Below are 26,674 nucleotides of genomic sequence, written 5' to 3'. Positions count from 1 at the left end.
TAGTGGATCTGCCTCTGGCTAGGACGCCCGCGGCGAGAGCCGGACGCGCCTCGGCGCATCTCACTGCGGCGGGGTATCGCGCCGCGCCGTCCGCCCGCGGACCCGCCGCCCCTGCAGCCAGATCCCGGCCTCGGGCGGCCCCTCTTCCCTCTCCCCCACCCGGCTCCCCCTCCTCTCCCTCCTCTCCCTCTTCCCCCCCTTTAAGACCCTCCCCCTCGCCCCCCCTCCCACCCCACCCCTTCCCTAGCACGCCCCGTCCGGGCCCCGCTGTGCTCACTGCCCCGGCATCATGTCCCGCTCGGAGGAGGTCAACCGGCTGACGGAGAACGTCTATCGGGTGAGCAGCGCCTCTCCCCCCCGGTCCTCCCTTTGCCTGCCCCCCCTGCCCCCCTCCGATCCCTCCATCCAGCTGCATCCCCCACTTTGCAAGCCCCCTCGGCTTCCTCCTTCCCAGCCCACCGCCTGCCTTCCTTCCTTCGCCCCTTCCCTTCATTCCTCCAGTCCTTCATCTTAACACCCCCCCCAAAAAAACCATGCTGATGTGGTTTCCCTCCCTACCATCCACCCACCCTGCATCCTGCCCATCAGATGCCATGCCCCCCCCCCTCGCCCTGCATCTTCTTTGCTTGCTGGCTATTTCTACCCAGCTGCTCTCCCCCCCACCAACCAATTCCCAAAGATCTGTTGAAAAACAGATCCCCTGAAAAGGAGGAGGAGAGGCAGAGAGGGGGGTGAAAGGGGGTTCCCACAACTCCCCCCTCCCCAATTCTCCAACATTTCTCAGTGACAAAGAATCCCAAATTTGGAAGGCTAACCAAACATTAGTATCCGGGCTTAGTTGTTTTCTTCTCCCCCAACATATCTAATCAGTACAAAAATTCTCTGAGTGGATTAAAAGTTTTATTTCTTTTAGATAACTGGTACATTCCATTGTTTAGAGGATTAACAAAGCAAAATGCAACTCTCTAGCTATATGTGTCTCTTTGGGTGTGTACTGTTATGTTATTAGACTTTAACTTGCGCTATATATATGTATGCCCTGCTGTTTTATTAGACAAATTCCACAGTGAATTTGGGTGTGTATCTGGAAAACTTAGGAAAAGTTTGTCAAATGTTATTGCTTCCCTTCCTGCCTTGGAAAGAAAAACACAGACTTTCTTTGACCAGCTACGAGAGGGGCTCGGGGCCAGATTCTGAGTTTTTGGCTCTGGGATTTTGAATGAAATCGGCAGCCACCTTTTTTTTCTTCTTTCTGGTGAGTTTCTGCTTAAAGCTGGAAGGCTTCTGCAGCCCCTTTATTTCTCGGTCTCTCTCCCTTATGGAAATGAAGCAAACACCGTGCCAAATCTTGGCCTCAGCATACTTGGCCCGGAGATGAAGAGGGAAACTTAACCCGTTCTTTTCCCTACCCCCGGCTCGGAGATGCGGAGCCCGTTCCCTGAACGTCTCGCCTCCGACTGGATGGGAGATTCTGTTATCCGGAGAGGAAACGCGCACATCGGCCCCAGTTCCTGTGTTCTGGCTGTCTTCGCTGAGGCACATCTGACAGCTGTTAAAGCAACAGGGAGGAGATGTTGTGGTTGGGAAGGGGGGAGGAGGTTGAGGGGAGACCTTGGCGCCCTGGGCTCTGGGAAATCTAGGCTGCAAAAGGGAGCTTTGCCCGTGGATGGGGTGAACTTTCTGATCATTTTATGCCTGTCAGGGTTTGGAGGCCGTTGAAAGATGCCTTGTGGTGTTTTCACAAACAAGTATTTCTCCACGCTGTTTGGATACGCATGTGAATGCAGTTCATAGAATCATAGAGTTGGAAGGGACCACCAGGGTCATCTAGCCCAACCCCCTACACAATGCAGGAAATTCACAACTACCTCCCCCACACACACACCCAACGACCCCTACTTCATGCCCAGAAGAATCCCAAGATGCCCTACCTCTCATGAACTGCCTACGGTCATAGAATCAGATGGCCATCTAGCCTCTGCTTAAAAACCTCCAGGGAAGGAGCACTTACCACCTCCCGAGGAAGCCTGTTCCACTGAGGAACCGCTCTAACTGTTAGAAAATTCTTCCTAATGTCTAGAAGGAAACTGTTTTGATTTAATTTTAACCTGTTGGTTCTGGTCCGACCTTCTGGGGCAACAGAAAACAACTCGGCACCCTCCTCTATATGACAGCCCTTCAAGTACTTGAAGATGGTTCTCATATCCCTTCTCGGTCTTCTCCTCTTCAGGCTAAACATACCCAGCTTCTTCAACCTTTCCTCATAGGACTTGGTCTCCAGACCTCTCACCATCTTTGTTGCCCTCTGGACACGTTCCAGCTTGACTACATCTTTCTTACTATTTGTGGTGCCCAAAACTGAACACAGTACTCTAGGTGAGGTCTAACCATTTTATATCCTGCTGTCCCCCACACTGAAGCGGATTTCAGAGCCGCTTCCAACAAATTAAAATATACATGTGTGTGGGGTAAGTGCCGTCAAGTTGCTTCCGACTCATGGTGACCCTATGAATCAATGTCCTCCAAAATGACCTCCAAAATGTCCTGTCTCGCTCAGGTCTTGCAACCTGAGGGCTGTGGTTTCCTTTATTGAGTCAATCCATCTCTTGTTGGGTCTTCCTCTTTTCCTGCTGCCTTCAACTTTTCCTAGCATGTCTTTTCAAGTACATACATAGTAAACAATAAATACATAGTAAAATAAATAAATAGTAAAATAAACAATAGTAAAATAAATAAAACATAGTAAAATAAACAATAAATATATAGTAAAATAAAAACAATACATAATAATGGAATATGTTTACTTTCACGTGACAGAATTTTAAAAAGGTATTTGTGTTTGGATACAGTGAAATCAACGTGGGTGGTACTTGGTGGCCTGTGGCAAGTGACTCCGCTGTGAGCCTCAGCTGTCCTACCTTGCAGTGTGGAGATAAGGACACCGGCCTTCTTCACACAGGACTCTTGTAGTGGTTAAGAGCGGCGGACTCTAATCTGGAGATCTGTGTTTGATTCCCCACTCCTCCACATGAAGCCTGCTGGGTGATCTTGGGCTAGTCACCGTTCTGTCCGAGCTCTCTCGGCCTCACCTACCTCACAAGGTGTCTGTTGTGGGGAGAGGAAGGGAAGGCGATTGTAAGCTGGTTTGATTCTCCTTTAAAAAGGGAGAGGAAATCGACATATAAAAACCAACTCTTCTTCTTCTTGTAATGCATGTGAAACATTCAGAGAGTTTGCGAGGCGAATGCAAAACAACCACGGATAACAACTTAAACGTATGTAGTTGAGGAATGCCCGGTCGAGGGAGACCCTTCCCTATTGCTTGGTCTTTGCCAGTGTTTTGCCAGCTGGTGCGAATTGTTCTCTTTTTGGCAAACGTTTGTAGGTTAGAAAGAAGGCTGTGTTATCTCACGTAGGGCGCTGATTGTGCTTGTTGATGAGTGATCGATTTTAATGGTGCTAGATTTTCTTTTTACCGAATTTCAAAGTTGTTGGTTTTGATTATTTTATCTGCTGGTTTTATTGATTTCGGCCTCCTTTTGCTGTTATTGTTATATTGTTTTTAATATCTGTGGCGATGCGTCCTGGGAATCCTGTATAGGATGGAAACATAGGGTTTTTTTTAAAAAAGTGCTTTCCATAAAGACAGCCAGTTGGTGTAGTGGTTAAGAGCGGTGGTTTGGAGAGGTGAACTCTGATCTGGAGAACCACCGGGTATGATTCCCCACTCCTCCACATGAGCAGTGGAGGATAATCTGGTGAACCGGGTTAGTTGCCCCACTCCTACACATGAAGCCAGCTGGGTGACCTTGGGCTAGTCACAGCTCTCTTAGAGCTCTCTCAGCCCCACCCACCTCACAGGGTGTCTGTTGTGGGGAAGAGAAGGTGATTGTCAGCCAGTTTGATTCTCTTTTAAGTGGTAGAGAAAGTTGGCATATAAAAACAACTCTTCTCCTCCTCCTTCTTCTAAATATCTGTCCCTCTTCTCACCCTTCTGTTCCTCCATTGACAGCCATCTTTATCTCTCCTTCCTGCCTCCATATCTATGTGTGCTAGTCTGTGCGGTTGCATCCATACAAATATTTATTCAGCCTTGGCTGGCCTACTGGAGCAATGTTTTTTGCAGCACCTGCATGTCATCATGTTTCTTTGATCCAATCTTTCCCAAAAGATCACAGGCTGAGTGGGTTTGCGTGCCGTGTGGACAGTAAAGCGCGCCTTTTTTAAGCTCCCGTCCAAATCAGACCCGTTGTATTGCTGCCGTCTCTGTCAACCACTGTTTCCCCGATCTCACCACCCAAGGACTTTTGCCAACTTTTAAAAGAGAGCCAGCGTGGCGTAAGTGGGTAAAAGCGGTGGTTTGGAGCGGTGGAGTCTGATCTGGAGATCCGGGTTTGATTCCCCACTCCTCCACATGAGCAGCGGAGGCTAATCTGGTGGATTTGTTTCCCCACTCCTACACACGAAGCCAGCTGGGGGACCTTGGGCTAGTCACAGCTCTCTCAGTCCCACCTACCTCACAGGGTGTCTGTTGCGGGGGGGGGGAGGTGATTGTTAGCCGGTTTGATTCTCTCTTAATGTGTAGGCCGATAAAGGTTTGTTTGTTTGTTTGTTTGATTGATTCTCCCTTAAGTGGTAGAGAAAGTCAGTATATAAAAACCAACTCTTCTTCATCTTAGTAGCAGCAACTGCCTTTAAATTAAAAAAAAAAAGCCAGTGAGAAAATGCAATTGTGGTGTGATGAATACCAATGTTCGAAGCCAATATGGTGGGAAGCTCTGGTCTTCCATGCTCTGTCCGTAGACCCTCCAGGAGTATGTGGTTGGCTGCTGTGTAAACAGTGATGCTACCATGTCTACATTCTTAAGTCAGGCCCATAAATCTGTCTCACATGAACACATGAAGCTGCCTTCTACTGAATCAGACCCTTGGTCCATTAAAGTCAGTATTGTCTACTGAGACCGGCAGGGGCTCTCCAGGGTCTTAGGCAGAGGTCTTTTTCTTCACCTACTAGCCTAGTCTCTTTAACTGGAGATGCCGGGGATTGAACCTGGGACCTTCTGCATGCTAAGCAGATGCTCTACCACCGAGCCACGGCCCCTCCTCTGCATCCCCTAGTCAATCCATTCATCCCATCTACATGTCACCAGTCCCTCTGGGGGTTACTGCACTTGTATTCTCAGCGATGTATTAAGAGTTTGAAAATGTTATAAAAAATACTGTTCACACTTTCTATGTATTCCCAGTGATGTATTAAGAGTTTGAAAACGTTATAAAAAATATTGTTCGCACTTTGGCCCCTTTAGCTGTGAAGACGTCTTCCAACCATTTATAAGCTGTGGTATCCAAAAACCCTTTTAAAGCGATGTTTTTAATAACATTTTCAAACTCTTAATACATCGCTGGGAATACAAAGTGCTGTAACCCCTTCTGTCCCTTGTCCATCTCTCTGTCAGCCACTTTCTTTGCACCTGAACATGTTGCAAGTACTGTGTCTAGAGAAAACAGACATGATTCACTGTTAAGAGCTAGCCAAAGTTAAGTCTGTTTAATTCCCGTTCATTTTCATGGGAAAGATAAGCATATGCTTGAAATCTTTAAACCAAAGGGGGGGGCGTAAATGTCCTTTGCTTCGGATGGATCACACTGCAAGTATTCACGTGAGTTACGTATATCCTTTTCCCTTGTAACTAGGCCATTCTGGACCAGTTCAACCCCAGCCTAAGGAATTTTGTCGCCATGGGAAAGAACTACCAGAAAGCACTCTCAGGTAACGAAATACGCCAATCCATCTCTTGACCTCAGGTCAGGTCAGAGTTAGGGCTTCTTTAAAAAGAAAGGCCTGGGCATGCGTATGTGCCTGTTAGAAGTTCATTAATCAATAGTGCACCCCCCCTTTTTTTGCAGGAGTAACGGTAGCAGCCAAAGGCTATTTTGATGCCTTAGTGAAACTCGGTGAGTTGGCGAGTGACAGCCAAGGATCCAAGGAGCTGGGTAAGAGCCAGTGTGGTGTAGTGGTTAAGAGCAATGGTTTGGAGCAGTGGAGTCTGATGTGGAGAACCGGGTTTGATTCCCCACTCCTCCACATGAGCGGCGGAGGCTAATCTGGTGAACTGGGTTTGTTTCCCCACTCCTACACACGAAGCCAGCTGGGTGACCTTGGGCTAGTCACACTCTCTCAGCCCCACCTACTTAACAGGGTATCTGTTGTGGGGAGGAGAAGGGAAAGTGATTGTAAGCCGGTTTGATTCTTCCTTAAATGGTAGAGAAAGTCGGCATATAAAAGCCCATTCTTCTTCTTCTTCCTTGTAACTGTTTTTATTGACATTGGCTTAGCCAGGGATCGTAGAATCATAGAGTTGGAAGGGACCACCAGGTCATCATCTAGTCCAACCCCCTGCACAATGCAGGAAATTCACAACTACCTCCCCACACACACACATACACACACACCCGCACTGACCCCTACTCCATGCCCACAAGATGGCAAAAAAAAAAAAAAAAACCTCCAATCTGGCCTGGAGGAAAATTGCTTCCTGACCCCAAAGTGGCGATCGGCACTACCCTGGGTATGCAAGAAAGGGCCACGGGAGTCAAACACTGAGGCAAACCTTCCTGCCCCCCCCTCTCATGAACTGCCTAAGGTCATAGAATCAGCATTGCTGACAAATGGCCATCTAAAAAGTTAAAAAGGTAAAGGTCCCCTGTGCAAGCACCCGGTCATTCCTGACCCATGGGGTGATGTCACACCCCGACATTTACTAGGCAGACTTTGTTTATGGGGTGGTTTGCCAGTGCCTTCCCCAGTCATCTTCCCTTTACCCCCTGGGTACTCATTTTACTGACTTCGGAAGGATGGAAGGCTGAGTCAACCTTGAGCCGGCTACCTGAAACCAACTTCTTTTGGGATCGAACTCAGGTCATGAGCAGAGCTTGGACTGCAGTACTGCAGCTTACCACTGCGCCACGGGGTTCCTGATGGCCAACTAGCCTCTGCTTAAAAACCTCCAAAGGAGGATGGTTCCAGGTTTTGAGGGATCCTGGGCAGAGAGTTCCTAGGACCCCCCCCCTCTCTTCTACCTCTCATCAGCCCCTACCCACACACCCTCCTTCCCTTCCCCCCCCACCTACATGCCTCCCAGGTGCATGCGTATCCTTCCCCTGCCTGCTTGTGAGCTCTCCCACTGTGCATGCTCACCACCGCCTTCAGCCCTTTTCCCAGGGCACTGGGCAGTGTGTGTAGCTGAGAGCATGGTGGAGCATTAGCAAATAAGTGATTGTGGGGAGGGGATCAACAGCCATGGGCCGTGTCAGAAGCCCTGGGCCTTGGCAGCTGCCCCACCTCTGGGTATGCTGACACCGGCCCTTGCTTAGACACCCTGAAGAGCAAATCCAAAGCAAAACGTCCCATGCATAAATGGCCCTAACTGCTCCACATGAGCCACAGAGGCTAATCTGGGGAACTGGATTTGTTTCCCCACTCCTCCCCATGAAGCCAGCTGGGTGACCTTGGGCTAGTCACAGCTCTCTCAGCCCTACCTACTTCACAGGGTGTCTGTTGTGGGGAGGGGAAGGGAAGGTGGTTGTAAGCTGGTTTGATTCTTCCTTAAGTGATAGAGAAAATCAGCGTATAAAACCAACTCCTCCTCCTCCTCCTCCTTCTTCTTCTGATGGATTTCCCTCCTTGTGGAATTCAAATTGCTCACCTTCCACCCACCACAGCTGCCTGAAATGCCCCCCAAATCCTGTTCCTGGGGGACCCTTGTCTTCAAGAACAAGATCTGGGAAAGCATTTCAGGCAGCCGCGGGAGGAGGGAGGCCAGAATGCTGTGCCTTTGCAATCCGAAATTCTTCCACTTGTGGAAAAACTCTTGAGGGATCTAAGCCTATAAGATTATCCTGTCCTTCTTCCAAGGGGCTCAGGGAAATATGCGCAGTTTATCCTCCTCCATTTTATCCTCACAACGATTCTGTGAGGTGGATTAGGCTAAAAGAGAGCAACAGAACCATGGCCACCAGGTGGGCTTCCAAACAGAGCAGGGTTTTAAACTCTAATTCTAGTCCAGTTGTCCTTGCTTTAGCAGCACATGAACTAAAATTGCAAATTCTAGTCCAGTATCACTAGAGTAGAGTCTCTGTCTTCCTCTCTTGGTTGTCTCCTGAGAAGGGAAGGAACTTATATCCCACTCTGCTCCACTTTAGCCAGCGTAGTATAGTGGTTAAGAGCAGTTGTTTGGAGCGGTGGACTCTGATCTAGAGAACCGGGTTGATTCCCCACTCCTCCACATGAGCGGCGGAGGCTAATATGGTGAACTGGATTTGTTTCCCCACTCCTACACTTGAAGCCAGTTGGGTGACCTTGGGCTAGTCACACTCTCTCGGCCCCACCTTCCTCACAGGGTGTCTGTTGGGAGGGGAAGGGGATTGTCAGCTGGTTTGATTCTCTTTTAATTGGTAGAGAAAGTTGGCATATAAAAACAAACACTACTACTACTACTTCTTCTTCTTCTTCTTCCATTTGCACACACAAAAAGTGAGGGTCTTATCAAATTGGGACTTTGTGAACATCTCTCAAAGAGGTGAGCTGGAGACTTTGAAGTGTATATAACCAGCATCACACCTCAAACACCAACATGTTGCCTCTTGTGTAAAATCTGGCAAGAATTACATGGAATGGATTGATCACCTGGCTATTATATACCCTGTTGACTCTCCCTCCCCTAAAAAAAATCTGGGCCATTGATTCGGGGACAGCCTCATGTGATCCTGGCCAACCCATGCTCTTCTATCCATCACACATTATTGGAACATCATGGGATCAGAAGTAACCACATAGCTCTGGTAACATATGAATTGAGCCCTTGAGACATTTTACATGTACAGCCAAACAATGTGGTAGAACTTATTCTGGGCTGTATTATTCCAAGGCAGCAGATGACGGCGGTTTAGGGTTTGCATGCTTAAATGCTCCCATGTGACAAGGCAAAAGAGAAAGGAGGGGTATCAGGGAGAAGACTAAGGTGGGTCCTCCTGCCTGTTCCGTTAGCTCCTCCAGTGCAGGGATTTTCGTTTCCGTGGATTCTTATCCAAACTAGCAACACGCACACACTCTCCCCCATCACTTTTAGCGTGTAAAGCCTTAAACCCTTCCCCGGGCATTGGTCCCAATCTGAATTCCACCTCCGCCCCCAACTTCTATTATTATTATTTTTAAAGCACTGGAGATTCTAATCACAAATCTCATGCTTTATGCATAGTTTAGCCCTTAGAAAGTGGTGGACTCTGATCTGGAGAACTGGGTTTGATTCCCCACTTCTCCACATGAGCGACGGAGGCTAATCTGGTGAACTGGATTTGTTTCCCCACTCCTACACACAAAGCCAGCTGGGTGACCTTGAGCTAGTCACAGCTCTCTTTGAGCTCTCTCAGCCCTACCTACCTCACAGGGTGTCTGTTGTGGGGAGGGGGAGGGAAGGTGATTGTGAGCCGGTTTGAGTCTCCCTTAAGTGGTAGAGAAAGTTGGCATATACAAACCAACTCTTCTTCTTCTTCTTCTTCTTCTAGAAAGAGTTAACTTCTTACATATTGTGCAGGTAGTTTTTTCCTGCCTAAATATTAGCCTGTGTTATCAAATCATGTGTGGTTACCCAGTCAATAACACTGTGGCCTTCTTCTGTACCTGGCCGTACTTTCGTTTTTGGATACGTTTCCATCCCGGTGCCTCTAGAACGTCCTGTAGTTTTCATATCTAACCACGGTGTGCATTAGGCAAAACATGTACATTGCACATGCTATGCCCAAGACAGAATTTACACAGTCCTGCTCAAGGGTGGACATATGTACGCAGAGGAAGTCCTGCTTCTGTTTATGTGTTTGATCAGAGTCTTGGGGGTCATATTTAAAAGCAAGCTGGGATCCCCTGAACAACTCCGAGAAAAAGGAATTAGCTTGAAAGGAGATTATCCTGGGACAGACTAGGTTGAAGGGACAAAGCGTGTTTTCATAGGCCCGGGAACGTCTGAGGTCGGTTAATTCTCCATTCACCCCGGCCTACAGGTGACACGTTGTTCCAGATGGCTGAAGTCCATCGGCAGATTCAAGTACAGCTGGAGGAGACGGTGAGTCTCCGAGACGGACCCCTTTCTATCCTGGTATCACACCTGCCGGGTTGAAACTGACAGACCATCATTAGAACTGTGTCTCCATGAGCCTGCCTTAGAATGAGTTAGGCCAGTGGTCTATCAAGGCCAGTATTGTCTGTTTTGATTGGCAGCAGCTCTCCAGGGTCTCCTGCAGAGGTCTTCTACTGTACATCACCTGCTACCTGGTCTCCCCTTCAGGCCCAACCCCCCCCCCCGCCCCGCCCCGCCCCCGATAGCCAGCGTGGTGTAGTGGTTAAGAGCTGTGGTTTGGAGCAGTGGACTCTAATCTGGAGAACCAGATTTGATTCCCCACTCCTCCACATGAGCAGGTGATGCTAATCTGGTGAACCGGGTTGGCTTCCCCACTCCTACACATGAAGCCAGCTGGGTGACCTTGGGCAAGTCATACACTCTCAGCCCCACCTACCTCACAGGGTGTCTGTTGTGGGGAGGGGAAGGGAAGGTGATTGTAAGCCGGTTTGATTCTTTCTTAAGTGGTAGAGAAAGTCGGCATATAAAAACCAACTCTTCTGCTGCTGCTATACAAATCCTGTTGCATCATTTTATTGATTATATTACCTTTCTGTGTGTAATCCTCCTTGAGTCCCAGTGACAAAGGCAGACTATACATAACATAAATAAAATAAGATATAGCCTGGTCGTCTGCCATGCCCCTTAGCCAAGCTATGGGTGGTAACAGGTGGGCCCAGGCCCCTGTCTTCCTGGCTCTTATTCCTTCCTGTTTTCTCTTGCCACCTGGTCCCAGCTGAAACTTTTCCAGTCGGAGCTCCTGTCCCAGTTGGAACACAAATTAGAACTGGATATCAAGTATCTGATGGTAAGAGAGACTGATTTGCGCTCCTCTCTGCTGTGACTTTGATTCCCCCCTTCTGTTTACACTCCTCCATCCCTCTCTCCATCCACATTCCTTTCTGATGTGGTCATCTAAGGCTGAGTTTGTGCCGGGGCTAGGGTTGCCAGGTCCCTCTTCCCACTGGCAGGAGGTTTTTTGGGGTGGAGCCTGAGGAGGGCAGGATTTGGGGAGGGACTTCAATGCTATAGAGTCCAATGGCCAAAGCGGCCATTTTCTCCAGGTGAACTGATCTCTATCTGCTGGAGATCAGCTTTAATATTGGCAGATCTCTAGCTAGTACCTGGAAATTGGCAGTCGATAGTGGAATCAGCTACCTGGGGAGGTGGTGAGCTCCCCCTCACTGGCAGTCTTTAAGCAGAGGCTGGACAAACACTTGTCGGGGATGCTCTGGGCTGATCCTGCATTGAGCAGGGGGTTGGACTAGATGGCCTGTATGGCCCCTTCCAACTCTATGATTCTATGAATACTGGGCAACCTTGAGCCAGTGTCTCTCAGGCTAGTAGGGTTGCCAGGTCCCTCTTTGCCACCAGCTGGAAGTTTTGGGGGTGGAGCCTGGGGAGGGCGGGGTTTGGGGAGGGGAGAACTTCAGTGCCATAGAGTCCAATTGCCAAAGCTGCCATTTTCTCCAGGTGAACTGATCTCTATCTCCCTAGCTTTAATAGCAGGAGATCTCTGGCTAGTACCTGGAAATTGGCAACCCTAGCCGGGGCCTTAGCCCCAGAATCTGTTCAGGCCCTTGAAAATGTGAAGCAGTAAGAAAGGAAGGTGCCTCTAGAGGCATCTGCAGTCCTCCCCCCCCCAAGTATAGTGCTGTTCTTAGAATTAAGGATTGTTTTCATGGCAAACAATATGGCTTCCAGGCAAGCTTGAGTCCCCTCACCTATTTTAGTCAGAAATTAAGCACCAGTTCTGTCTCGGTTTCCATTCCTTTCAGCTGGCCATCTGAGGGATCGTATCAGATTTCCCTACTGAGGCAAGAGTTACAAGAGAGCATAGCAGTGAGGGAAATAAATAAGATGTATTCCAGGGGTGTCGAACATATGGCCCGTGGGCCAGCTAGTACCTGGAGGTTGGCAACCTTGGGAACTCCTGTTCTTCCAAAGCTGACCCAGCCATGGCCCTTCCTAGGCTACCCTGAAGAAATACCAAGGAGAGCATCGCTCCAAAGCGGAGTCCATCGAGAAGTGCCAGGCGGAGCTGAAGAAACTGCGCAAGAAATGCCAGAGCAGCAAAAACCCGCAGAAGTATGGGGACCGCGAGGTGCAGGTAAGGTCCGTGGTGGAGAGAGGGGAGTCTGTCATCAGGCCATCCACCCATCGACGGAAATGCTCAGGAAATCAGTGGAAATGCTGCACGCTCCCTCAGGAATGGCGTCACGTCCTGCCAGAAACGGACGTGCCAAATACCAGAACAGGCTATCTGGGGAGGAGGTGGGATGGTCAGAATCTTTCTTCACAAGCCAGGGAGCGCGTTTGTAAATATGTGAAGTCTCCTTATGCAGAGCTAGGCCAAAGAGCTATCTAAGCAAGTACCATCTACCCAGGACAGATGGGATCTCCCTGCCCTGCTGTCCAGGATGGCAAAACTTGAGCCTGAGACACATGAACACATGAAGCTGCCTTATACTGAATCAGACCCTTGATCCATCAAAGTCAGTATTGTCTACTCAGATTGCCAGCAGCTCTCCAGGGTCTCAGGCAGAGGTCTTTCGCATCACCTACTTGCCTAGTGCTTTTAATTGGAGATGCTGGGGATTGAATCTGGGACCTTCTGCATGCCAAGCAGATGCTCTGTCACTGAGCCACAGCCCCTCCTAGATGGACCATAGATCTGATCCATCAGGGCTTTTCTTTCCCAGCCCAGGCTAGCCCAGGCTCATCAGATCTAGGAAGTTAAGGAGGGTCAGCCCTGGTTAGTACTTGGATGGGAGACCACCAAGGAAGTCCAGGGCTGTTACTCAGAGGCAGGCAATGGCAAACTACCTGGGTTCGTCTCTTGCCTTGAAAGCCCTATGGGGATGCCATAAGTCAGCTGTGATTGAATGGCACATTCCATCATTCTGCTGCTGCGTACCTAATAATGAAACATATCCTCCAACCACTTGGCAGATGGATTTGGTACAAAACATAACCACCTTCCTGGCACATGCCAAGTTTTGAAATTCAGAAATATGTGTAGCATTTGAACACATGAAGCTGCCTTACACTGGATCAGACCCTTGGTCCATCAAAGTCAGTATTGTCTACTCTGACTGGCAGCAGCTCTCTAGGGTCTCAGGCAGGGGTCTTTCACGTCACCTACTTGCCTAGTCCCTTCAACTGGAGATGCCGGGGATTGAACCTGGGACCTTCTGCATGCAAAGCAGTGGTTCTACCACTGAGCCACAGCCCCTCCCCTAAAAGAGTGGGGGGTTATCTGTAACAGATTTGTGGCAGAGGGCAAGAGCTGAACTTTCTACTGGTCCTTTCCTCTCCACATGAACACATGAAGCTGCCTTATACTGAATCAGACCCTTGGTCTATCAAAGTCAGTATTGTCTACTCTGACCGGCAGTGGCTCTCTAGGGTCTCAGGCAGGGGTCTTTCCCATCACCTACTTGCCTGGTCCCTTTAACTGGAGATGCTGGGGATTGAACCTGGGACCTTCTGTATGCCAAGCAGATGCTCTGCCACTGAGCCACAAGAGCTTTGTTTCTGTGCCATTAAAAATGCAGCTAAATGCAGAAATACATAGGGGTACATGTAGGTTTGAAGAAGAGTTGGTTTTTATATGCCGACTTTCTCTACCACTTAAGGAAGAATCAAACCGGCTTACAATCACCTTCCCCTCCCCACAACAGACACCCTGTGAGGTACGTGGGGCTGAGAGAGCTGTGATGAGCCCAAGGTCACCCAGCTGGCTTTGTGTGTAGGAGCAAGGAAACAAATCCAGTTCTCCAGATTAGCCTCCGCCACTCATGTGGAAGAGCGGGGAATCAAACCCGGTTCTCCAGATCAGAGCCCACCTCTCCAAACCACCGCTCTTCTTAACCACTACACCACGCTGGAAGTTTGAGTTCCTGGCATTCTTCACTGGAGCATGCTAGCCGCTCGATCTCACAGGAGCAGCCAGTCCATGCTTCCATCTTGTTCCCTGCTATGCATGAGGAGCAAGTGTACAAAACAAAACACTCCAATTTTCAGATAAGAAATGGTGGAGAGTGTAGAATTCCACCGCCTGTGCTTTCCTTCCCGTTCTTATTCCAGTCTGGGGTTGCTGCCTGTTAGATGCCGTCTGGGTGCTGGGATTGGGGTCACTAAGAAGTTTATGTCTTTAAAGGGTTTAACATTCTTTGGCCATTTGGTGCCTGGAGAAGTAATCTCTCCAGAGGGGCTACCTGGGCTGTTGACAATAACACCCAACACAGATGCACACACACACACAAACACACACAATCCCCTCCTGACCCATGCGCACACGTTTTACACACGCACCCTTAATCACAAGCCGACACAACTGCTTACATATTTTTGCCTGTACTTTCTTGCCCGCGGAGCACACGTCCGCATCATGTCCGGAGCCTCATCGCCTCCGCACATTTCCCAGCCTGTATGCACATGCGGAGAACTCTTTGTACCCCCTGAAAAAACTACCGAGAGCTCTGCGCAAACATTACTGCTCAGAACACTGGACAAAAAAGGCATCGTGCATTTCCCATCCCGGCATGCACATTTTTGCACACCTGTGCAAACACGGCGGGCGTGCAAGCACACCGTGCGCGTGCATCTTCACAATACCGCCCTGTGCAAAGGGAGAAGTTTAAAATGCGCAGTGTTGCGCTCACGCATAGAACCCTATAATCAGTAGGGTCCTAAGGGGAGTCCTAAAGAGCAGGCAAAACAACGCTGTGAGAGGATGGAATCCCAAGCATTAAGAACACACATGAGCATTAGACTCACATCCAAGTGCCACACGCTCAAGCAGCTGTGTGCTCCCGTGCACGCACGCATCATGCGCTTCTCTGGCTCACTTGGGCTTGATGCTCTGTCTCCCCTGTTTACCATCCCCCCTCCCCTTTCCACCCCCAATCCTGTGAATCCCGGCAGAGGAAGAGGACGTTTGGCTCTGGAAAGGCCCCTTTTGTGAACCTTGTTGCCCCAGTAACCATTACTTCAGGATCAAGGCCTGCTCAGCTAGAGGCCGCAAAGAGGGGGGGCAGTGAGGACGGGGGGGTACAGGTAACCCGTTGTCTGCTGGATCCTTTTTAGATTGTCCCCCCCCCAGCCCCTACCTTAATAAGGACACAAAGGTGTACATGCTCAGAATGGCTTAACACGCATTAATTGCTTCCCTTTTCCCATCCATTTATGCTCACAGCTGGGGTTATTCAAGAAGAAAACATTGAATTTCCCCCCTCTTTTTCAATGTTTGGCTATGGGTGGAGCCCAGATTTGCACGCCTGGAATGAAGCAGCGGTCGTTTCTGCAGCATCACGAATGCAGAATAAAAAGCATGTTCGGCAAATGCTATTCAAGGCTGAATCGGAAACCCTTTTCCTGGAACAGCGCATGCGACCTTTCATTTGCATTGTGGGCAAAATGATTCTGCCTACCATGCCGCCCCTACATTAATATTAAATTGAACACATTTGAATGTTTTATGATGGTGCCGTCACCCTGTGAGTTATGCAGCCTGTTGAGAATCCTCGGCATTTGGGAAACGTTTGATCCAGAATATGACCAGCAAAATATTTTACCTAATCCTTAGACAAAATTACAAAATGGGGGAGGGGGATAAGCTGTTCTTGAGTGTGCGTGTGTGTGTTGGAGGTATGTTATTAACTTTTAATGCACAATTTGTAAATTCTGTTGGACATGCTCTTACCGTTCTGGGGTTATGAGGAGGGACCATGGCTCAGTGGTAGAGCATCCGCTTGGCATACAGGAGGTCACAGGTTCAATCCGTGGCATCTCCAGTTATAAAGATCAGATGGAAGGTGATAGGGAAGACCTCAGTGCATTGCAGTAGTCTAATCTGGAAGTCTTTGACAACTGCTCGAAAAGGTTTTTGTAACAGGTAGCTAAAAGGTCAGGAATGGAATGCTATAGTTCAACTATGAAATGAACACAATTTAGCCATTCAGCTTCCAACTCGTCCTTGCAGCCATAAGGACTAAGAATTTGCTTTTTAAAAATATGAAAGCAGAAATTGAGGTGTGTGGTTAACAACATTTTCCCAACAACCTTGTGAGATTGGTTTAAGCCTGAAAGATAATGCCTTGCCTGAAATCTAAGCGTCATAGTTGAGTGGGGGGATTTGAACCTAGAAATCCTCAGTCCAAGCCCGATACTATGTCTGCTCCATCACATTTGTATAGGCTGAATAATATCATCATATGGGAAAGTCTTAATTCTGTACAGTGTTGGTATGTAAGCCCGGCTGTGAAGTGGTTGGGCCTGAAATTGGAACAAGACGGCTGCTTCCCATCTAATTATGCCTTTGGATTTTATTTTCTTTGCCAAAGTATGTGGAGATTATGAGCACCAAGCAGAGTGAACTGGATCGGTTTGTGGCGGAAGGATACAAGGCAGCTTTGACGGAGGAGAGGCGCCGGTACTCCTTTCTGGTGGACCGCCAGTGTGCCGTGTCCAAGCACTTCAGCACCTATCACACCAAGGTGAGCTGCATCCGCCTCACTGCATAAGGGCTGAAGAGAGACCGCTACCTGTGTGCGATTCAGCTGGAAACCCCTCTGGTTCTTCCCTTGTTGGGATGGGCATAAAATTCAACCTTCTGGGAATCGCCCTTTGGAGAGAAAAAAGTTCAAGTTTGCAGTAATAAAATAAGCTTGAAATATTGCAACTAAGGTTGGGCATATTGATAAACCCAAACCGAAAATAAACCCAGAAAAGACCTTTTCAGCTTCTTTCAGGTTTAATTAAAGCCGAATATTCAAACGGGGAATAAAGCCGGAGCTGGGTAGCCAATCGCCGAATCAGCTGAATAGGTATTCTGCTTCAGCTTTCCCCAGGATTTTCCCTATGGGAATTTTTAAAATGAGTTCTGGGAGAGGTGTTTTTGGAGGTAGAATGACCAAATTTTCAGGGTAGCTTCAAGGGACTCTCCTTGCATGAACCCTGATGTTTGGTAAAGATTGGGTCAGGGGATCCAATTTTGGGGTCCCAAAGGGGTCCCCCCACTCCTCCATAGAGAAGCATTGTTAAAAAAAATCCTCATAGACTATAATGGCCATTGTAACAAATCCCCATAGACTATAATGGGCCCAAATCAATAGCTATTACACAATTGTGATACAGTGATTAAGCAGAGGTGGTTTGCCATTGCCTTCCTCTGCACAGTCTTCCTTGGAGGTCTCCCTTCCAAGTACCGACCCGGCTTCACTTCTGAGATTTGATGAGATTAGGCTATATCAGTGGTTCCCAAACCTTTCGGGCCACCACTCCCTTGGTTCCACAAACTCAACCCCAGCGCCTCCGACCCTATCCAACAACACAGTTGAAGGGCCCCACCTTTAGCGCCCCCTGATGCCCTCTTGCTTCTTAGTGCCCCCCCTAGGTAATCCTACCCCCCCAGGGGGTGGTACTGCCCACTTTGGGAACCACTGGGCTATACTATACCATTCCACATCCCAGAGGCTGGTTAGTGGGAGGGAAACCCCAGACAGAGATTGATCTTTGTGTCACTCTTTCCTTGCAGGTGCGGGAGCTGTTAGCCGCCAAGTTGCCTGTCTGGCAGGTATCGTGCACCCAACCCACTCGCCTCCCCGAGCGCGCCCTGGCCTTGGTCAAGCTCACAGCCAACCATCTCCCTGGAAGTACACCCGTACCAGCTGCTGACCCCCTTCCCAGCTCTAAGGTCCTGGAAGAATTGTTAGAGCATGGACCAAACCATGTGAGTGTCTACCTGGGAATACCAGTGAATACACCATTGACTGCCAGGACTCCCCCTTTCTTAATCTCCATGGGGTTCAAAGTCCCCAACCCCAATGGTGTAACCAGATGTGTGATCTGGAGCTCCCAACAGAAATCAGGAATGAAGAGGGGGCCCATGGCCTTCGATTCAGCCCGAAGGTTGTATGTACTTGAACACATGAAGCTGCCTTATACCGAATCAGATCCTTGGTCCATCGAAGTCAGTATTGTCTACTCAGACCGGCAGGGGCTCTCCGGGGTCTCAGGCAGAGGTCTTTCACATCACCTACTTGCCTAGTCCCTTTAACTGGAGATGCCGAGGATTGAAGCTGGGACCTTCTGCATGCCAAGCAGATGCTCTACCACTGAGCCACAGCCCCTCCCCAAGAAGGGTAGCGGTGGAGTAGAGACCTCCAGGGCTCTGACCATAATCTTGTTCATGACTATGGTACGTCCTTTGGCACTAGTTTTGTGTTCTTTTGGCTTGCTATTCCGGTGAACTTAAATGCTATCCAGTTGCAACCAACTTATGGCGACCCCAGCAAGGGGCTTTCAAGGCAAGTGAGAAGCAGAAGTGGTTTGCCATTGCCTTCCTCTGCAGAGCCTTCCTTGGTGGTCTCCCATCCAAGTACCAACCCTGCTTAACTTCCGAGATCTGACAAGATGGGGCTATACCACCCCGCCTTCCCTACCCTACAGAGGTTGTAAGAACTAAGAAAAGTTGTTGTTGGTGCAAAGTACCTTCAAGTCGCCACCCCTGTGGGTTTTCAAGGCAAGAGATGTTCAGAAGTGGTTTGTCATTGCCCGCTTCTGCATAGCGACCCTGGACTTCCTTGGTGGTCGTCCATCTAAATACTAACCAGGGCTGACCCTGTTTAGTTTCTGAGATTGATGAGCTCGGGCTAGACTGGATCATCCAGGTCAGGGAGAGAAAAGTTAGGATGGGGCAGTATCTGAATGCTGGTATGAAGAAGAAGAAGAGTTGGTTTTTATATGCCGACTTTCTCTACCACGTAAGGAAGAATCAAACCAGCTTACAATCACCTTCCCTTTCCCTCCCCACAACAGACACCCTGTGAGGTAGGTGAGGCTGAGAGAGCTGTGACTAGCCCAAGGTCACCCGGCTGGCTTCATATGTAGGAGTGGGGAAACAAATCCAGTTCACCAAGTTAGCCTCCGCCACTCATGTGGAGGAGTGGGGAATCAAACCCAGTTCTCCAGATCAGAGTCCACCGCTCCAAACCACCACTCTTGACCACTACACCACACTGGTACCTCTTTGTTTCTTTCTTCTCCCTTCCTCCTGGTATCCATATAGCGTGTTTTGGTCCAGGAGGCAACGCCACTGCAGAATGGTGATTCGCATCGTGGGAAGGGATCGAGGGAACCGAGTCACCCGCCAGTCAGCGAGCCCATCACTGCCACCACCCCCTCAGGTCTGCCGCCCACACAAACCACTCAAGCACCCCAACACACCAAGACCGCCGACAGCTATTCCTGCACTCTTCCGATGCCACGCAGGATGTCAACCGAGACCCGTCTCGCAACACTGGGTGAGTGTCCCGTGCCAAGCATAAACCACAACCTGCCCCAGGGCCCTCTCGCCTTGTGTAGCAAGCGTCAAAATCGCTACAACTCTTATCTGTGCAACCTTCCTGTAAGTTGATCCACCTGTTTTAGGACAGTGACCTTCAGCCTATGGGTCGGGACCCTCAGGTGGGTCGCAGAGTCCCGGCTGATGGATTAGCAGCCCCTATCCAGCCGCCATGTTTGGCTGCCTTTTGGAAGCCCCTGCTGTGGAAAGAGCAGGTGTGCCTCCTACCCTGCTTTGCATGCATGCTGAGAACATAAGAAAGGCCCTGCTGGATCAGACCCAGGCCCATCAAGTCCAGCAGTCTGTCCACACAGTGGCCAGCCAGGGGCCTCTAGGAAGCCCACAAACAAGACCGCTGCAGCAGCATTGTTCTGCCTGTAGAGATGGGTCGCGGTGGAGAAGAGACCTCCGGGGCTCTGCCCATAAGCTTGTTCCGGACTATGGTGCTTCCCTTGGCACTTGTTTTGTGTTTCCTGTCCCTGGCTCCTTTGGCTTGCTGCCTCCGATCCTGGCCTAGGAACTGGTGAAGTCACAACCCCTGACTTCCCCTGCTTCCTGACTCTGATGTGCTATGACTTCCTGCCACATGTTTGTAGCTTAGTGGGTCCAGGTCTGGAAAGGCTGAAGACAACTGCTCTAGAGCGCGTTGTGCCCCAAATGGATAACTCCTGCCCCCTGATGCCCGCCCTGCTCCCCCTCCCCCGCAGTGGAAAACAAGACCCTGCCTCGCATCAGTCCGCTGTCCCTCCTGCCTGCCCGTTCAGAGCGTCGGAAAGTCCAGGCGATCTTCTCCCACTCGTCGGGCGAGAACAGCACCCTGCTGAACTTCCAAGAGGGAGACATCATCCTCCTGCTGGTGACCGAGGCGCGGGACGGCTGGCATTACGGGGAAAACGAGACGACCAAAATGTGAGCTCCTCACCACGCCCTTTGCGTCCCCAAATGATTCAGGAATCCCGACTGCTGGCCTTTGCCTGTTCTATGGATGTGTGCGCCCGGCCGTCTCTCCTGAGCTGCTCAGCCTGTGTGCGGCTTATGGGGATCGATATGGGCTGTGAGGTCTACTGAAGAAGACTCTGGGGCCATTTTCGCATGGTCAGTTTTGATGCTCGCTGAAAGCTCTTTTTTTAAATGCGACTTTAAAAATGCCTTTTCACGGTCCCGACGCAGAAGGAGAAGTTCCACTCCCCCCCCCGCTTGCCTGCTCCTTTGTTCCTGTTTGCATAGCTATTAGCTCCGCTGTTATTTTCCATGGTTCCTTCAGAGAGATTTTTCTTGGCAAACACAAAAGGTGGCGCTGGATGGACTCTTTAGTAATGCGAAGCAGGTATGCACCGGCTTCACAGTCACTTCCGGAATGACGGTTCAGCGTGCAAAATTCAAAAAAATACGCGGGGCAATTCAGCCTGGAACGCGCTGCTACTTACCATGCAAAAATGGCCTGGGAGTGGTTGTGGCTCATGGATAGAACACGTGGTTTTGCATGTAGAAGGCAGGGCTGTAACTAGGGGGGGGTTGAAGAGGGCAGCTGCCCCTGTGGCATGCAGAGAGAGTGGCAGAACTGCCTCTCCTACAGGAGGAGCGGGCACCTCTGTGCCGGGTAGTTCTGCCGCCCTCTCTGCATGCCACAGGGGCAGCGGCTGCCCTTCTCACCTCCCCCCATCCCCAGTTACAGCCCTGGCAGAAGATCCCAAGTAGGGTTGCCAGGTCTGGGTTGGGAAATACCTGGAGACTTTTGGGGCGGAGCCTGGGAAGGGCATGGTTTGGGGAGGGACTTCAGTGCCATAGAGTCCAATTACCAAAGCTGCCATTTTCTCCAGGTGAACTGATTTCTATCGGCTGGAGATCAGCTGTAATAGCGGGATATCTCCAGCCACCACCTGGTGGTGGGCAACCCTACTTCCCCCTCCCCCAATCTCAGTAGCAAGGAATAGGAAGTCTATGTGCATCTTCTCCCTTCCTGTTTTAATGCAAGTGTGTTCCTCTTTTATCCCACCCGCCGCTTCTTCTGTACAGGAAAGGCTGGTTTCCTTTCTCCTACACCCGCCCCTTCCCCCCAGCTGAAGGGGCCGACAAGCCGTTCATCAGGTAAAGTGGGAAGCCTTTGAAATGGATGGGGTAGGCGGGACTGGCCAATTTGAGCCCTTTGGGTTAACTTAGAATCATAGAATCATAGAGTTGGAAGGGACCACCAGGGTCATCTAGTCCAACCCCCTGCACAATGCAGGAAATTCACAACTACCTCCCCCCACACCCCCAGTGACCCCTACTCCATGCCCAGAAGATGGCCAAGATGCCCTCCCTCTCATCATCTGTCTAAAGTTATAGAATCAGCATGGCTGACAGATGGCCATCTAAACTCTGCTTAAAAACCTCCAGGGAAGGAGAGCTTACCACCTCCCGAGGAAGCCTGTTCCACTGAGGAACCGCTCTAACTGTTAGAAAATTCTTCCTAATGTCTAGACGGAAACTTTTTTGATTTAATTTCAACCCATTGGTCATGTTGTTCACCTGCCTTTCCCACTAGCTGTGGGGCAGCACTGGAGTCTTCCTTGCTGAGAACAAGGGAAGGCACTGTGACAGCTGGCCAGGAGACGCCATTGATATCTTACTGCCCCAGAACTCTAAAAGAACACGAAGTATGTCTCTGGGTTAGGACAATGCCCTGTAAGGGGAAAGACCCTCTCATAGGTACTGTGAGTATAGCCTTGCCCTTTTATCACCGTGCCTCTTTAGACCCACAGTATCATATTTTGGTCACATCATAAGACGACAAGACTCGCTGGAAAAGGCAATAATGCTAGGGAAAGTTGAAGGTAGCAGGAAAAGAAGACCCAACCTGAGATGGATTGACTCAGTAAAGGAAGCCACAGCCCTCAGTTTGCAAGACCTGAGCAAGGCTGTTAACAACAGGATGTAGAATCATAGAGTTGGAAGGGACCACCAGGGTCATCTAGTCCAACCCCCTACACAATGCAGGAAATTCACAACTACTTCCCCCACACACACCCAGTGACCCCTACTCCATGCCCAGAAGATGGCAAAAAAAACAAAAACCCTCCATGATCCCTGGCTAATCTGGCCTGGAGGAAAATTGTTTACTGACCCCAAAGTGGCAATCGATATTACCCTGGACATGTAAGAAAGGACCACGAAAGCCAAACACTGACACAACCCTTCCTGCCCTCTCCCTCATGAGCTGCCTAAGCTCACAGCATCAGCACTGCTGATAGATAGCCATCCAGCCTCTCCTTAAAACCCCCCCAAGAATGAGACCCCACCACCTCCCCAGGAAGCCTTTTCCACTGAGGAACCGCTCTGTCGGGGCTAGTCCAGCCCTGCTTCCTTCCAAGGGTCCCTTCCAAGAGGCATAGGGACGACAAGGTTAAATCTAAATGGTGGGAAGCAACAACCTACCTTGGCTTGAATTACCTCTCTCCCTCTCCTTCCCTCTCTCGCTTGCTCTCTCTTTCTGTGCAGCTTCCCACTTAGTAAAATGAATAGTAGCAGCACAGGAAATTTGGATCTAGCTGGCTGTCCTCCTGCGGGCCCTGAGGGAGGGGACGGGCCACGCTACGGACTTTCGCCACGTGCCAGCGCGTCCCGCCAGCGGCCGTACAGCATGCTAAACCCTGACCTGTCACAGGTGAGTGTGGAACTCAGTGTCTGTAGGTATCAAATCCAGGAGTCTGTTTGGGAGCTGCTTCGGTGTTTCTCTGCTGCCCCCCAGTGCCCAAAAGCTCCCAAGCATCACTTCTTAGAAGAAACAGCGTCTCTCTCGATGCACTCAAAATCCATTTATTTATTTATTTTGCAAAACTCTTTCTGAGCCATGGACCTGAGTGGTTTTCCTTATGTCTGGCTTGGAGCACATGCCTGGGGGTATTTTGGCCACAAATGGAACTGGAATTTGCTTTCTTTCTTTCCTTTCCAGTTAGCAAATGAGTTTGGGAGTCCAAGCGCCTCTCCTTCGAGGTAAGCTACCCCCTCCTGCGACTTCAGGGGTCTTCTTTCTTCCTGTGTGGCTTCCTGTCTCTGATAATCCATTTTGTATATCTAGGGTTGCCAGGTCCCTCTTCGCCACTGGTGGGAGGTTTTTGGGGCGGACCCTGAGGAGGGCAGGGTTTGGAGAGGGGTGGGACTTCAATGCCATAGAGTCCAATTGCCAAAGCACCCATTTTCTCCAGGTGAACCGATCTCTATCAGCTGGAGATCATTTGTAATAGCAGGAGATCTCCAGCTACTACCTGGAGGTTGGCAACCCTATGTATATCTCTGGTTTAGGAATGCCATATTCTCTGATTTAGAACGTGGGGCCCAAAGCATCTGGGTGACTCCCTGTACTGTAATTCTAGCCTGGTTGGCACATGCAGAACAGGGATGTGATAGAATGGATTGTACCACTTCAGCCTGCAGGTGGGAGACTGGGTGTGTTTTTTTAATGCTACCTTGTGTTAAAAACTCCCTGCAAATTGGAAACTAGCTGTACAGCATAGTGTAGGACTAGAAGCTTTCCCCCTGACATGCTAGTTCTGTATTTGCAGTGAGATTTTTTTTAAAAAAACATGGGGGAGTATTCACAAGTGGTAACCCCCTCCCCAATTCATAATTTGAAGTGATCTATTCCATCTGGCTACCTCAGTGTTCTGGTATCTCTAAGGAGCTCAGGTGTTGTACATGGTTCTCCCTCCTTCTATTTTTCTCATCACAACAGCCCTGCGAGGTAGGCTAGGCTGAGAGATAGTCACTGGCACAGGGTTGCCACATGAACTTCTGAAACGATCTTCATGTGAACTTTGTGGCTGAGTGGGGATTTGGACACAGTTCTCCCCAGTCCTAGCTTGCAGCTCTAACCACTACACCACACTGGCCTTAGAACTGGTCTGCAGAACTTCCTCACCAAACTCCTGAGATCTGAGCCTGACACTTTCTTTCAAGAGAGCCAGCATGGTGTAGTGGTTAAGAGCAGTGATTTGGAGCGGTGGACTCTGATCTGGAGAACCGGGTTTGATTCCCCACTCCTCCGCATGAGCAGCGGATGCTAATCTGGTGAACCGGGTTGGCTTCCCCACTCCTACACACGAAGCCAGCTGGGTGACCTTGGGCTAGTCACAGCTCTCTCAGCCCCACCTACCTCACAAGGTGTCTGTTGTGGGGAGGGGAAGGTGTTTGTAAGCCGGTTTGAGTTTTCCTTAAGTGATAGAGAAAGTCGGCAAAAAAAACCCCAACTCTTCTTCTTCTTCTGATGCTTCCTTTCCTACCTGACTACCCCTTTCCCACTGCAGGACCAACCCTTTTGCTCACATCAAACTGAAACGCACCGTGACGAACGACCGCTCAGCCCCACTCATCCAGTGAGAGCCGTCGGGATTGGTGGGGCCAGACCATAGCCCCCCCCCCCCCGCCTGCTGCCCCTCTCCACCACCTTCTCGACAGTCTTCCCTAACAAAGTACATCTGGCTGCCTCTTCACCACCACCCTCTAGTGCCTAACGAGAGTATTGCAGCTCCTGGGGCTGGGACCAAGTGCCATGCAGTGTCAGCGGAAGGAAAGGAAACGGACAGAAGCGGGAACTAGAACGAGGAGCGTTGCAGATGGAGAGACGGAGGCCAAGGAAAAGCGGAGGAAGAAGGATTGGAGGTCCGAGGGAGGGAAGAAGGGGGAAAGTGGGGGGGGGGTCGATAGGAGGACTTGCTTCACACCTTGCAAAATGTCTGCCTGGAAGGCGCTCGTTGCTAGATTGGGGCACCCGGATGCAAGTCACGCCTCTTGAAGCACCCACTGGTTTGAACATCTCTGGGCTGGAGCCCTGGAGTTTAGAGCAAGGCCTGGCCCACGCATGCAGCAGAATGAGGTGGTAGAGTCACAGAGGGGTAAAAATGGACTGTACCACTTCAGACTGCAAATGGGAGAATTGCCTTTTTGAATGCTTTGCTGCAGTTTAACGAAATCCCTCCCTGTAAGAAGAAAGCTAGCAAGCAAGGGATGGGATGGGATCCTACAGCGGGTTTTTTTAATTACTAGAATTTTCAGTTTATTTATTACGCCTTTATCCCACCCTTACTCCAAGAAGCTCAGAGTAACGTGCATAGTGCCCCCAATACAATTCTTACAATGACCCAGTGACGGAGATGATGAAGAAGAAGAGTTGGTTTTTATATGCCAACTTTCTCTGTCACTTAAGGAAGAATCAAACCGGCTTGCAATCACATTCCCCTCCCCACAACGGACACCCTGTGAGGTACGTGGGGTTGAGAGAGCTGTGACTAGCCCAAGGTCACCCAGCTGGCTACACGTGTAGGAGTGGGGAAACAAATCCAGTTCACCAGATTAGAGTCCACTGCTCCAAACCACCGCTCTTAACTACTACTCCGCGCTGGCTGAGAGAGGAAGCTGAGAGAGGAAGAGTGAATGACCCAAGGTCACTCAGTGAGTGTCATGACAGAGGAGATTTGCACCCAGGACTTCACCATTCTAATCCGTTACACCACGCTGACATTTTCATGGGGGCAGCATTCCAAATGGCATTTCCCCCATCAACAGTCTGGAGGTCTCTAGTCTCTTGCTGCAGGATCCTACCGCCTCATTCTGCTGCCTGTGCAGAGACGACCCCACAGGCCCCATCATCCCGGCGGGCTGCATTGCCAAGAAAGATGGCTGAGGTCAGAATGGAAGTGAGGTTTCCTGAATCCCATGGGAATGCCGTCGATTCCCAGGGGATGACTTTGGCTCACCTCACTTCCTCTAGATTGCATATAGGAAAGTGGGATCAGCTGGCTAGGTTACTTCCACCATGATGAAGGGTTCTCATGGAATAGCCTGGTCATTGGAAACAGTGGTCATGCGGTGGGGATTGTATTTTCGTCTCCTAAGGATGCCCTGCAAGGGCAGCAGCCCTTGTGGGTAGAGAGGGCAGACATGACAAGTTCATCACCACGCTAACGGATTGCTAAACAGCAAGTCTAGGGTTGCCAGGTCCTACCTCTCCTCCAGTGGGAGACTTTTAAGGCACATCTTGGGATCGCGCAGCAGTGCGCCGACGCGCCAACACGCTTGCTTGCCGGGGGTTTGCCCGCCACCACCAGGCACCTGGCAACCCTAAGCAAGTCTCCTGAAATCTATCCCTATAGCGTAGGATTTGGAGATGTCAGAA

General features: G+C 50.0%; 1 protein-coding gene across 1 annotated transcript; it reads left to right on the top strand.

The window, feature by feature from the left end:
* Positions 1–264: 264 nt before the first annotated feature.
* LOC130490203 (brain-specific angiogenesis inhibitor 1-associated protein 2-like) lies at positions 265–24,906 on the top strand. Its single transcript, XM_056864026.1, has 14 exons — positions 265–337; positions 5,695–5,770; positions 5,908–5,994; positions 10,057–10,118; positions 10,909–10,980; positions 12,145–12,282; positions 16,520–16,672; positions 17,713–17,907; positions 19,246–19,480; positions 20,229–20,430; positions 21,538–21,609; positions 23,002–23,167; positions 23,456–23,496; positions 24,807–24,906. Exons 1-14 carry the CDS (start codon positions 290–292, stop codon positions 24,877–24,879), a joined length of 1,620 nt encoding a protein of 539 aa, XP_056720004.1. The 5' UTR covers positions 265–289; the 3' UTR covers positions 24,880–24,906.
* Positions 24,907–26,674: the final 1,768 nt, after the last annotated feature.

This window comes from Euleptes europaea, chromosome 18, assembly GCF_029931775.1.
Source record: "Euleptes europaea isolate rEulEur1 chromosome 18, rEulEur1.hap1, whole genome shotgun sequence".
Classification (NCBI taxonomy): domain Eukaryota; kingdom Metazoa; phylum Chordata; class Lepidosauria; order Squamata; family Sphaerodactylidae; genus Euleptes; species Euleptes europaea.
This window is presented reverse-complemented; position numbering and strand designations above follow the sequence as displayed.